This window comes from Mesoplodon densirostris, chromosome X (assembly GCF_025265405.1).
Source record: "Mesoplodon densirostris isolate mMesDen1 chromosome X, mMesDen1 primary haplotype, whole genome shotgun sequence".
Lineage (NCBI taxonomy): Eukaryota > Metazoa > Chordata > Mammalia > Artiodactyla > Ziphiidae > Mesoplodon > Mesoplodon densirostris.
In genome coordinates, this window is record NC_082681.1 from 79,516,706 (window position 1) to 79,530,776 (window position 14,071).

At 40.6% G+C, this 14,071-nt stretch overlaps 1 protein-coding gene and 1 pseudogene across 1 annotated transcript in view; one reads left to right on the forward strand and one right to left on the reverse strand.

Moving 5' to 3' along the window:
* Positions 1-14,071, reverse strand: part of LOC132482026 (immunoglobulin-binding protein 1-like) — a 41,877-nt gene that overhangs the window by 17,604 nt on the left and 10,202 nt on the right. The window contains exons 4-5 of the mRNA XM_060087026.1: positions 12,870-12,949; positions 12,045-12,157 (exon numbers count right to left, since the gene is read on the reverse strand). Of these exons, the coding sequence (XP_059943009.1) occupies positions 12,045-12,157; positions 12,870-12,949 (193 nt within the window). The remainder of the gene's footprint in view (positions 1-12,044; positions 12,158-12,869; positions 12,950-14,071) is intronic.
* Positions 10,458-11,097, forward strand: LOC132481938 (ferritin heavy chain-like; annotated as a pseudogene).

The following is a 14,071-nucleotide window of genomic DNA, read 5'->3' on the forward strand; positions in this document are numbered from 1 at the left end:
ATTTCAATTAATGTTCTTAAACTGAACTGCCACACTTTTATTTTTTTCATTAAAAATGTTTAATTGAAGTATAGTTGACTTACAATATAATATTTGTTTCAGATGTACAACATAGTGATTCTATATTTGTATCAATTATGTGCCATAAAAAGTTATTATAATATTATTGACTATATTCCCTGTGCTGTGCATTACATCCCTGTGACCTATTTATTTTATAACTGGTAATTTGTATCTCTTAATCCCCTTCATCTATTTCACCCATCCCCCCATTCTCTCAACCACTAGTTTGTTCTCTGTATCTATGAGTCTGTTTCTGGGTTGTTTAGGACTCATTTATTTTGTTTGTTTGTTTGTTTGTTTTTTGTGGTACGCGGGCCTCTCACTATTGTGGCATCTCCCGTTGTGGAGCACAGGCTCCGGACGTGCAGGCTCAGCGGCCATGGCTCACGGGCCTAGCCGCTTTGCGGCATGTGGGATCTTCCCGGACCGGGACACGAACCCATGTCCCCTGCATCGGCAGGCAGACTCTCAACCACTGCGCCACCAGGGAAGCCTAGGACTCATTTGTTTTATCTTTCTCTGTCTGACTTATTCACTTAGCATAATACCCTCCAGGTCCATCCATGTTGTCACAGATTGCAAGATTTCATTCTTTTTTATGGCTTAGTGGTGTTGGGAAAACTGGATAGCTACAAGTAAAAGAATGAAACTAGACCATTTTCTCACATCATTTACAAAAATAAACTCAAAATGAATTAAAGACTTAAATGTAAGACCTGAAACCATAAAACATCTAGAAGAAAACACAGGCAGTATGCTCTTTGAAACTAGTCTTAGCAATATTTTTTTTTGATCTGTCTCCTCAGGCAACAGCAACAAAACCAAAAATAAACAAACGGAACCATATGAAGCTAAAAAACTTTTGCACAGCAAAGGGAACCATCAGTAAAACAAAAAGGCAACTTAACTGAATGGGAGAAGATATTTGCAAATAATATGTCTGTTAAGGGGTTAATATCCAAAATATATAAAGAACTCATACAACTCAGTACAAACAATCTGAATAAGAAATGGGCAGAAGACCTGAATAGCCATTTTTCCAAAGAAGACATAGAGATGGTCGTGGCACATGAAAAGCTACTCAACATCACTAATCATAAGGGAAATGTAAATCAAAACCACCTCAAATGCAGTGAGATACCACCTCACACTTGTCAGAATGCCATGCTTTTTAGTGAATACCTGTTTGCTGTTTCAAAATTCTCCTGTTTGTCAGGTCTTTCACATGGTCTGTCAATTCCTTCTGCTTTCTCCTACACAGATGTCCATTCCTTGTTGATCTTGTGGCTATGAATGATTTGCCCTTACCTGTTTTTATTTTGAGTTTCATGGGGATACACTGTCACTTAGTTTTGCTGTAAATATTATCCATGAATTTTTTCTTTTGTCTTTTTACTGAAATGTAACATACATGCAGAAAAATACACAAACACAGTATAGCTCAATCAATTTTCACATCTGAACACATCCATGTAATCGGTACCCAGATTAAGATACAAAACATCACTAACTCTTCAGAAGTCCCCCTCAGGTCCAGTTCCATTCATGATCTCCCACTAAGGGTGAGCACCATACTGGCTTTTAACCAGCATATACAAGTTTCAGCTATGTCTGAACTTTATGCTCTTTTGTGTCTGACTTTTTTTTTTTTTTTCTTTTTGCGGTATGCGGGCCTCTCACTGTTGTGGCCTCTCCCGTTGCAGAGCACAGGCTCCGGATGCGCAGGCCCAGCGGCCATGGCTCACGGGCCCAGCCGCTCCGCGGCATATGGGATCCTCCCAGACCGGGGCACGAACCCGTATCCCCTGCATCGGCAGGCGGACTCTTAACCACTGCGCCACCAGGGAGGCCCTGTGTCTGACTTTTTTTACTCAAATTATGTTTGTAAAACTTAGCTATATTTGTTACTTATAAGTAAAGAACTATAGTCTGCTTAACCTTATTGCTAAATAGTATTTCACTCTGTGAATATGCCAAAATTTATTTATCCATTCTACTATCTATGGGCATTTAAGTAGTGTTCAGTTTGGGGTATTACAAATGCTGCTGCTATGAGCATTCTTGTACAAGCCTTTTGAGGAAATATGGTCTCAGTCCCCTTAGGTATATACCTGGGAGTGAAACTGCCAGGTCATAAGGGTATACATATGTTTGACTTTTGTGCAACACTACGACCACCAACCCCCCCGAGGTTCTCCATCTTTATTGTTTCCTTTCTTCCATATACTTTAAGCTTATTTTGTTCTTGTTTTCTCCAACTTCTTAAGTTAGTACCTTAGTAACTGATTTTACCTTTCTTTTTTCTAATATAACTGCTGAAAGTTATACCTTTCCCTCTCAGTACTGCTTTAGTTGTATCCCACAAGTTTTAATGTATTTCATTATCATTCAGTTAAAAATACTTCTCAATTTTCTTTGTGATTTCTTCTTTGACTGATGGGTTATTTATAAGTATGCTGTTTAATTTAAAAATATTTAGGGACTTCCTACATGTCACTGATTGCTAACTGAATTAGATTGTGGTCAGAGAACATAGTGCAATTTCAATCTCTGAAAGTTTATGGAGGGACTTCCCTGGTGGTCCAGTGGTTAAGAATCCGTCTTCCAATGCAGGCGACAAGAGTTCAATCCCTGGTTGGGGAAATAAGAACCCACCTGCCACGGGGCAACTAAGCCTGTGCACCACAACTCCTGAGCCCGCGTGCTCTAGAGCCCATGCGCCACAACTAGAGAGAAGCCCACACACTGCAATGAAGAGCCCACACGCCGCAATGAAAGATCTCGCGTGCCGCGACGAAGATCCCATGTGCCACAACTAAGACCCAATGCAGCCAAATTAATTAACTAATTAATTTTAAAAATTAATTAATTAATTAAGAAAAAGAAAGTTTATGGACACTTATTTGGTGGCCCAGAATATGGTCTAAGTTAGTGAACATACCATGTGCATTTGAAAAAAGGTGTATTTTGCAGTTATTAGATATATTTTTCTATAAATGTCAAACAGGTTAAGGTGGCTGCAAGTTTTCTCCAGATCTTTTATGTCCTTACTGATTTTTTGTCCAGAAATTCTTTCAGTTACTGAAAGAGAAGTATGAAAATCTCTAACTATGGCTGTAGATTTGTCTATTTCTCCATTTAATTCTGTCAATTTTTTCTTCATGTAATTTGAAGGTTGTTATTAGTCACAAATATGTTTATGATTGCTACGTCTTCCAGATAAATTGCCCCTTTTATCAGCATTAAATGTCCCTTTGAAAGTCCAGTAACACCTTTTGTCTTGAAGTCTACTTTATCTGACATTATATAGCTACTGCAGCTTTCTTATGTTTACTGTTAGCATGGTATATTTAAAAAATCTTTTTATGTTCCACCAATCTGTACCTTTATATTTAAATGCATCTCTTGATAGGAGATCAAGATGGTGGTGTAAGATGTGGAGTTCACCTCTCCCCATGAACACATCAAAAATATATCAACGTGTGGAACAATTCTCACCGAAAACTAACTGGAAATTGGCAGAAAGACTCCTGTACAACCAAGGTTGTAAGAAAGATACACAGAAGTCCACAGAGAAGGCTGGGCTCCACTCATGAGTACTGCGTGGGTAGACTGCCCCCAGGTAGGGTAGAGAAACCAGTAGTCTGCTGTCCTAGGCTACTGGTTTCATGCAACAGCCATGCTGTGCTCTCCAGCCAGAGCTGAAAGAATGTTCTATCCCTGCTCACTTCATGTCACAAGCATGGCACTGGATCTAGGGTGGCCAGGACCTGGGAAGAGACTTGACCTTGAGATGGAGAGGTGACCCAGCTCTGGGGTGGAGCCCAGGTTGGGCAGCAGTGGTGACCATTGCTGGAATTTACTCAAGAGGTGCCCCAGAAGCAGCCCAGACTTCTGATGGCACCAGAGCTGCTGGGTTTCCCACAGCCGCTTTGCTGTATGTGTACACCAGCCCAAGCTGAATGTTTTGGCCCTGCTCACTCCATGCCACAGTGTGGCACTACAAAAAAAGGAAATTACAGGCCAGTATATTTGATGAATATAAATGCAGAAACCCTCAACAAAATATTAGCAAACCAAATCTAAAAATATATAAAAAGGATCATATACCACGATCAAGCTGAATTTATTCTAGGGTCACAAGGGTAATTCGATATATGCAAATTAATCAGTGTGATACACCACATTATCAAAAGGAAGGATAAAAATCACATGATCATCTCAATAGATGCAGAAAGACCAATGGGATAAAATTCAACATCCATTAATAATAAAAACTCTGAAAGTGGGTATCGAGGGAACATATCTTAACATAACAAAGGCCATTTAGGACAAACCCACATCCAATGTCATACTTAATGGTGAAAAGCTGAAAGCCTTCCCGCTAAATTCTGGAACAAGACAAGGATGCCCATTCTCGCCACTTCTATTCAACACAGTATTAGAAGTCCTAGTCACAGCAATCAGACAAGAAAGAAATAAAAGGCATCCAAATCGGAAGGGAAGAGGTAAAACTGTCATTACTTGCAGGTGATGTGGTACTATATCTAGAAAACCCTAAAGTCTCCACCCAAAAACTATTAGAACTAATAAATGAATTCAGCAAGGTTGTAGGATACAAGATCAATATACAGAAAGCTGTTGCACTTCTATACACTAACAATAAAATATCAGAAAGAGAAAGTAAAAAAAAAAAATCCTGCTTAAAATTGCATCAAAAAGAATAAAATACCTAGGAATAAACTTAACTAAGAAGGTGAAAGACCTATATTCTGAAAACTATAAAACATTTATGAAGGAAACTAAAGATGATACAAAGAAATGGAAAGATATCCTGTGCTCTTGGATTAGAAGAATTAATGTTATTAAAATGGCCATGCTGGGGCTTCCCTGGTGGCGCAGTGGTTGAGAGTCTGCCTGCCGATGTGGGGGACACAGGTTCGTGCCCCGGTCTGGGAAGATCCCACATGCCGCGGAGCGGCTGGGCCCGTGAGCCATGGCTGCTGAGCCTGCGCATCCGCGCATCCGGAGCCTGTGCTCCGCAACGGGAGAGGCCACAACAGTGAGAGGCCCGCGTACTGCAAAAAAAAAAAAAAAAAAAAAAAAAAAAAAATGGCCATGCTGTCCAAAGCAATCTACAGATTTAATGCAATCCCTATCAAAATACGCATATTTTTCACAGGACTAGAGCAAATAACCCTAAAATTCATATGGAACCACAAAAGATCCTGAATTGCCAAAGCAATCTTGAGGAAAAAGAACAAAGCCAGAGGTATAATGCTCCCAGACTTCAGACTATACTACAAAGCTACAGTAATCAAAACAGCATGGTACTGGCACGAAAACAGACACACAGATTAATGGAACAGAACAGAGAGCCCAGAAATAGGCTATGGTCAATTAATCTATGACAAAAGAGGCAAGAATATACAATGAAGAAAAGGCAGTCTCTTCAACAAGTGGTGCTGGGAAAATTGGAGAGCTACATGTAAAACAATGAGATTAGAACATTCCCTCACACCATATACAAAAATGAACTCAAAATGGATTAGGAGACCTAAATATAAGACCTGAAACCATAAAACTCCTAGAAGAGAATATAGGCAGAACACTCTGACATAATTGTAGCAATATTTTTTTTGGCTCTGACTCCTAAGGCAAAAGAAGTAAAAGCAAAACTAAACAAATGGACATAATTAAACTTAAAAGCTTTTACACAGCAAGGGAAAATATTGACAAAATGAAAAGACAACCTACACAGTGGGAGCAAATATTTATAACTGATGTGACCCATAAGGGATTACTATCCAAAATATTATGAACAGCTCATACAATTCATCATCAAAAAAACAAACAACCCAATAAGTGGGCAGAAGACCTGAAGAGACAGTTTTCCAAAGACATACAGATGGCTAACAGGCACATGAAAAGATTCTCAACATCACTAATTATTAGAAAAACGCAAATCAAAACCACAATTAGGTATTACCTCACACCTGTCAGAATGGCTATCATCAAAAAGTCTATAAATAACAAACGTTGGAGAGGATGTGAAGAAAAGGGAACCCTCGTACACTGTTGGTAAGAATGTAAATTGGGGCCTCCCTGGTGGCGCAAGTGGTTGAGAGTCCGCCTGCCGATGCAGGGGATATGGGTTCGTGCCCCGGTCTGGGAGGATCCCATATGCCGCGGAGCGGCTGGGCCCGTGAGCCATGGCCGCTGAGCCTGCGCGTCCGGAGCCTGTGCTCCGCAACGGGGGAGGCCACAACAGTGAGAGGCCCGCATACCGCAAAAAAAAAAAAAAAAAAAAAGAATGTAAATTGGTGCAGCCACTATGGAAAACAGTATGGAGGTTCCTCAAAAAACAAAAAATAGAACTACCATATGATCCAGCAATTCCACTCCTAGGTATATATCTAGAAAAAAAGGAAAACACTAATTCGAAAAGATACATGCACCCCAATGTTTATAGCAGCACTATTTACAATAGCCAAGAGATGGAAGCAACCCAAGCGTCCATCAACAGACGAATGGATAAAGACGATGTGGTATATATATATGTATACATACATACACACAGAGAATGAACTATTACTCAGCCATAAAAAAGAATGAAATTCTGCAATTTGCAGCAACATGGACGGACCTAGAGGGTATTATGCTTAGTGAAATAAGTCAGACAGAGAAAGACAAATACTGTGTGATATCACTTATATGTGGAATCTAAAAAGTAATACAAATGAACGGATATGAAAAACAGACTCACAGATACAGAAAACAAACTTGTGGCTACCAAAGGGGGCAGAGGAAAGTGGGGAGGGACAAATTAGGGGTATGGGATCAACAGATACAAACTACTATGTATAATATAGATAATCAAGAAGGATATACTATATAGCACAGGGAATGATACTCATTATCTTGTAATAACTTATAATGGAGCGTAATTTACAAAAATACTGAATCATTTTGCTGTATACCTGAAACTAATATTGTAAATCAACTATACTTCAATTAAAAAACAAGTAGAATGCACCTCTTGTAGACAGCATGCAGTTGAGTCTGGTAATCAATCTCTGATTTCTAATTTGAAGGTTTACTCCATTTATATATATATATATTTTTTTCCCATTTATATTTAACATAATTACTGACATGGCTGGATTGGGATTTACCATTCTGCTATTGGTTTTCTGTTCATCTCATCTGTTTTTTGTTTCTCCATTCTTTCTTGCCTTCCTCCCTTTTAATTTCTCCATTGACTTTATAGCTTTCTCTCTTTGCATTATTTTTAAAAAATAGACCTTAGTTTTAGAGCAGTTTTAGGTATACAGTAAAACTGAATGAAAAGAACACAGCATTCCTATATACCCCCTGCCCCACACAGACACAGCCTCCCCCCACTATCAACATCGAGCCGCAGTGGTACATTTGTTATAATCAATGAACCTACACTGATGCATCATTATCATGCAAAGTCCACAGTTTACATTAGGGTTCACTCTTGGTGTTGTACATTCTATGGATTTGGGCAAATGTATAATGACATATATTCACCATTACAGCATCATACTAATAGTCTACCTGCCCCCCAAATCCTCTGTGTTTTACCTATTCATCCCTCCTTTTCCTCTAATCCCTGGCAACCAATGACCCTTTTACTCTCTCCATAGTTTTGCATTTTCCAGAATGTCATGTAGCTGGAATCATACAGTATGTAGCCTTTTCAGATTAGCTTCTTTCACTTAGTAATATGTATTTAAGGTTCCTCCATGTCTTTTTATGTCTTGATAGCTCATTTGTTTTTAGCAATGAATATTATTCCATTGTCTGTATGTACCACAGTTTATTCATTTGCCTACTGAGGGCATCTTGGTTGCTTCCAAATGTTGGCAATTATGAATAAAGCTGCTATAAACATTTGTGTGCAATTTTTGTGTGGACCTAACTTCAACTCATTTGGGTAAATACCAAGGAGCATGACTGCTTGATAGTATGGTAAGAGAATGTTTACTTCTGACAAACTGTCTTCCAAAGTATCTGTACCATTTTACATTCCCACCAACAATGAATGACAGTTCCTGTTGCTCCATTAGCCATGCCAGCATTTGGTGTTGTCAGTATTTTGGATTTTGGCCATTCTTATAGGGGTGTAGTGGGATCACTGTTGTTTTAATTTGCAATTCCCTAATGACATATGATGTTGGGCATCTTTTCATATGCTTATTTCCCCTCTATATAATCTTCTTTGGTGAGGTGTCGAAGGTCTTTTACTCATTTTTAAATTGGGGTGTTTAGAGACTTCCCTGGTGGCTCAGTGGTTAAGAATCTGCCTGCCAACACAGGGGACACGGGTTCGAGCCCTGGTCTGGGAAGATCTAACGTGCCGCAGAGCAACTAAGCCCCTGTGCCACAACTACGGAGCCGGTGTGCCACAATTACTGAAGCCCAAGCGCCTAGAGCCTGTGCTCCGCAACAAGAGACGCCACCGCAATGAGAAGCCCATGCACCGCAACAAAGAGTAGCCCTCACTCAATGCAACTAGAGAAAGCCCACGCACAGCAACGAAGACCCAACACAATGAAAAATTAAATAAATAAATAAATAAAATTGGGGTGTTTAATTGAGGCATTACTTCACTATCTCTGGGACCCACTGTTTCAAATGGCAAGGTGACAACAATTCATATCACTGTTCTTCTGTGTGTAATATGTACTTTATCTCTGGCTGCTTTTAAGATTCTCTTTTTCTTTTGTTTTCGGCAGTTTGACTATGATGTCCCTAGGCTTGGTTTTCACTGTATTTAAAACCTGCTTAGTTAGGGCTTACTGCTATTTCTAAATTTCTAAATTTGTGTTTCACAGATTTGGGGAACATTTCAGCCATCATTCCTTCAATTTTTTTTAATGGCCCCTTCTCTCTCTTTCTTCTCTCCTACTGGTATTCCAATTGTACATATGGTAGACCTTTTTACATTGTTCCACAGGTCATTGAGGCTCTTCGTTTTTAACCAGTCTTTTTTTTTTTCCTTCAGATTGGCTTATTTCAAGTTAACCAACCTTTTCTCCTGTCATTGCCAATCTGCTATTAATCTCATCCAATTTTTAAGAATTGAAATATAGTTGATATACAATGTTATGTTAGTTTCCGGTGCATTACAGTGGTTTGACATTTGCATACATTATGAAATGATCACCACCATAAATCTGGTAACCATCTGTCCCTACACAAAGTTATCACAATATTATTGACCACATTTCTTATGCTGTATATTACACCCCTATGGCTTTATTTATTTTATAACTAGAGGTTTATAGCTCTTAATCCCCTTCACCTATTTCCCCTCTCCAACCTCCCACTCCTGTGGCAACCACCCATGTTTTTGTCTGTATCTATGAGTCTGGTTTGATTTTTAAACTTCAGATATTGTATTTTTCAGTTCCACAATTTTTTGTGCATAGTTTCTACTTCTCTGAGATTTCTTACCTTTTCATTCATTACAAGTATACTTTCCCCTATGCCCTTGAGCATAGAAATAAGCTGCTTTAAAGTCCTTATCTGCTAATTTCAACATCTGAGTCATCTTGGGGTTGGTTTTCATTGATTGCTTTTCCTCTTGAGTATAAGTCACATTTTCTTTCTTTTTTTTTCCTGTACGTATAGTAGTTGAGGACTGAATCCCAGACTTTGTGAATGGTTATGTTGTAGAGATTATGAATTCTGTTTTGTTCCTCTAAAAAGTACTGATTTTTCATTTCAGTTAGTTTTTATTTGTCTAGAACGAAAATTCCAAATTCTGTTTCCTCTGCATTGGGCAGTAGCTGGATTATCCATTCAGTTATTTTAGCTCTATCGAGGGTGCTTGGAGTCAATCCTGTATAGCTTAGTAGTCTGCCAGAGATTTGGACAGGCTTTATACAATTAGGGCTCCTCCTCTGTGGTTCTCTCCTGGGATATCTTCTCAGGTTTCAGTTGCTACAGTCACCCTGAACTCAGTTCTCTCCTTCCTCATCCGATAAGACTGGTTTCTATCCAAGTTTTACCTACCTCCATATTACAGCAAGTGCAGCCTGCCCATGGGTGAAAAGCTATAAAAAAAACAGGAAACCTTTTCAAATGACCACTCTTCTCTTTGCTACAGTGGAAACAGCATTGGAAGTGGGAATTTTAGGGCCTGTATTAACATCCTAGCCTGTCCACTTTCTAGCTATGTTTACTTTGGGTTAGTTCTCAGACACCATTTCCTCATTCTAAAATGGGAGTAAACACAGTCCTCGCAGACAGTCGCCGTGGTTTCCTGCTTCAACAGTGCTTGGATGGAACCCGGCGCTCATCTCCCGCTCCGGCCGGCCGCTCAGAGCCAGCCCTCGCCACCACCTCACAGCACCCTCCGACCGCCCCAAGGTCCCCGCCGCCGTTACAGCGCCGTGCAGCCACCGCCACCGCTTCACCTCAGCCGCCCGCCATGACGACCGCGTCCCCCTCGCAGGTGCGCCAGAACTACCACCAGGACTCGGAGGCCGCCATCAACCTCCAGATCAACCTGGAGCTCTATGCCTCCTACATCTGCCTGTCCATGTCGTACTATTTTGACCGTGATGATGTGGCTTTGAAGAACTTTGCCAAATACTTTCTTCACCAATCTTGTGAGGAGAGGGAACATGCTGAGAAACTGATGAAGCTGCAGAACCAACGGGGTGGCCGAATCTTCCTTCAGGATATCAAGAAACCAGACTGTGATGACTGGGATAATGGGCTGAATGCAATAGAATGTGCGCTACACTTGGAAAAAAGTGTGAATCAGTCACTACTGGAACTGCACCAACTGGTCACTGAGAAAAATGACCCCCATTTGTGTGACTTCATTGAGACTCATTATCTGAATGAGCAGGTGAAATCCATTAAAGAATTGGGTGACCACGTAACCAACTTGTGCACGATGGGGCCCCCCCCCCCCCCCGCATCTGGCATGGCACAGTATCTCTTTGATAAGCACACCCTGGGAAATAGTGATAATGAGAGCTAAGCCTTAGGCTGGCTTCTCGTAGCCACAGGGGTGACTTCCCTGGTCACCAAGGCAGTGCATGCATGTTTGGGTTACCTTTATCTTTTCTGTAAGTTGTACCAAAACATCTACAAGTCCTTTCCTTAGTACCATTCCTTCAAATAAAGCAATTTGGTACCCCCGCCCAAATAATAAATAAATAAATAAAATGGGAGTAAGAATGTTTGCTTCATGGGGTTGTTAAGAGTATCAAGTGAGATAATACATGAGATAAGGAAAATAGGCTCAGAGGGGCTAGATGATGTCCTATCTAAGTGGTAGGAGTCATTGGTTACTCCAGATCTGTCCGTGCTTTTTCTGCTGTGCCATATTGCTTACATCTTTCTAACGACTACCAGCTCCACCTTTCCCTCCCAAACACACCTCCAAGTACCTACCATGATCTAATTACCAAACTGAGCACCAAGAACACAGTAAGCCAAAGTCCTTGCCCTCAAGAAGTTCCAAGTACCATTCCCTTCTTATTTAAGTGTTGACTGCCCTACAGTCTATGTCTGATTTTGGTCACTCTCAGGGCCTTCAGATAGCTGTTTTGTTATATTCTGTTCAGTCTGTAATTGTTATCTATAGGAGGGGTTGGCCTGATACAACCTACCCTGCTGTTACCAGAAGCAGAACTGCTATTTATGGATTTTTGGCTTTGCTATCTAGCTGCTCAGTATGTTTTTATGCCATGATATTTGGAGAAATTAAAAAACTATGCTGTCCCACTGCCCCCATCCTCCCAAAATCATGTGCTATTTATTTTAATAATAAATGAAATAAAATACTGACTAGAATCTTTCTATTACTCAGAATCTTTGTCCAGATTTCTTTTGCTTCTAAAGGGCAGCAATACTTGGTCTGAATTTAATTGCTCGAGAGTTAGGGACCAGTAGTGTAGTAGTATAACTACTCTCCTCCCACCCCTCCATACCTGATGTTTTCTTGGCTATACCCTGATCAGGTAATGCTCCAAATTTCCGATGCTGTTCATACCAGTCATTCACTGTCATAGATGCCAGACTTGGATAACCAGCTCCAAATACTCTGCAAGAATAACACTGCATTTAGAAAAGTAAACATAAATAGCTCTATTAAAAAGCCTCTTCTCTTTAGTGATAAAGCCTGTGTCTGTTTCATCCTTGTTCCCCTACCCAGCTATCTTCTGAGGATTTGTGCAAACTCCTGTTAGGATATGTAAAAAGAGGCATCCAGGAAGGAGAATTAAAGGCAAGAGCTTTCATGAGAAGATAAATAGCCCAGAATCATCTCCCAGTAAGCAATCCTGGAGGCTAATGCCCCACAGAGGAGTGATGATACGATGGAAGGAGTATTTATACTTGGAGGGTATAAAAGATACACAGAGGAAGAAGACTCTTCTGCCACCCTATGGAAAAGCATCCCCAAACTCAGAATTAAAACCTAGATAGGCAAACATGTCCTTTTGAGAACTGTAGCTGAAGGAAACAGTGGGAAACAATTTTAAGGTCTACAATTCTCCCTTAGATTCTTTTCTTCTTTCTGTTTTTAATTAGTTAATTAATTAATTTTTGTTGGTTTCCTTTCTAGCCTATTTTTAAGCTCGAGTTTGTGAGGGAAATGTCTGATGAAGACAGACAGAGAAAGTATCAGAGGAGATACCTCTGATGAAAGAACAGCCTCCCCAGGTGAAGCCATTACCTTCTGGTACTCATGCACTGTAAATGAACCATAAAAGCAGGGGGCTTGCAAAGGCAACCCACTTTTTAATACTACCTACTTGGCTTGGGCCATGTTCCGAGTGAGAACAAACGGTTTCATTGGAGGCCTGTCCCGACGAGATGAGTGAGAAGTTGATGCCTAAAAAGGAAATTAATTATCAGAAGTGTACTTGTCATTCTGCCCACCCTACTATGCAGGCTCTTATGTCTTTAGGTGCTTAAAAAGCCCTATTTATCAGTCTCTAAGATATATCTGCAGAATACTAATGGTGGAGGTTGGTTAGCTCTCCTGAGGTGGCCCAAGTATCTTGCTGGAAAGGGAGGAAGAGAAAGCTCTCCCAGGAATCATTTCACCACAAGTGAAAAATTACTTGACTTTAAAATACTCCCCTCCAAAGAGGAAGATTCCAAAGCCTTCTTCCCTGTTCCATCTAAAACCCTTGAGCTCAATTTGAAGCCCCTTTCCTTAGCCTGGCCTTCAGTGCTAAAGTTGAATTATGAAGACCCTTCTGCTAAAACCCTGTCCAATGTAATTTTGCTATTAATTGTCATGAGCTCCCTAGGGTGTTTTAGAAGTGGATGTTCCTAAATGCAAAGGGGGGAAGAATGGGTTAGTATTTTTCATATATAGGTGCACAGAAATGTTTCAAGGAAACTTGGCTGTCCAGGGGCACACCAAAACAAACTATGGTCAAGAAAAGATGTTCACTTGGTTCTAAACTCCATCACTTCCAGAGCCAATCCCAATACCAAATGAGAAAGTATAAAAACAAAAAACTGGCGGGCTTCCCTGGTGACGCAGTGGTTGAGAGTCCGCCTGCTGATGCAGGGGTCACGGGTTCGTGCCCCGGTCCGGGAAGATCCCACATGCTGCGGAGCGGCTAGGCCCATGAGCCATGGCCGCTGAGCCTGCGAGTCTGGAGCCTGTGCTCCGCAACGGGAGAGGCCACAACAGTGAGAGGCCCGCGTACCACAAAAAAAAAAAAAAAAAAAAACTAAGGAGATGGGAGGATCCAGAGGAGTCCAGCCTCATGATGCTTGAAAACCACTCATCTAGATATGCCCAAGGGGCCTTAAGGCTTTAGAATACTAATTGTTCATTCTTTGATCCCTTCACAGGAGAAACTAGGTTGATGTTACCCTGAGGCAAAAGCTCCTGGGCTAATTAGTGGAAATCGAATTAGCAAGAGGTTTCTCTGAGGACTTAAATGCCTGAGACTAACTGATAAATTCAACTCAATTCATGTTATATTCTGAACCA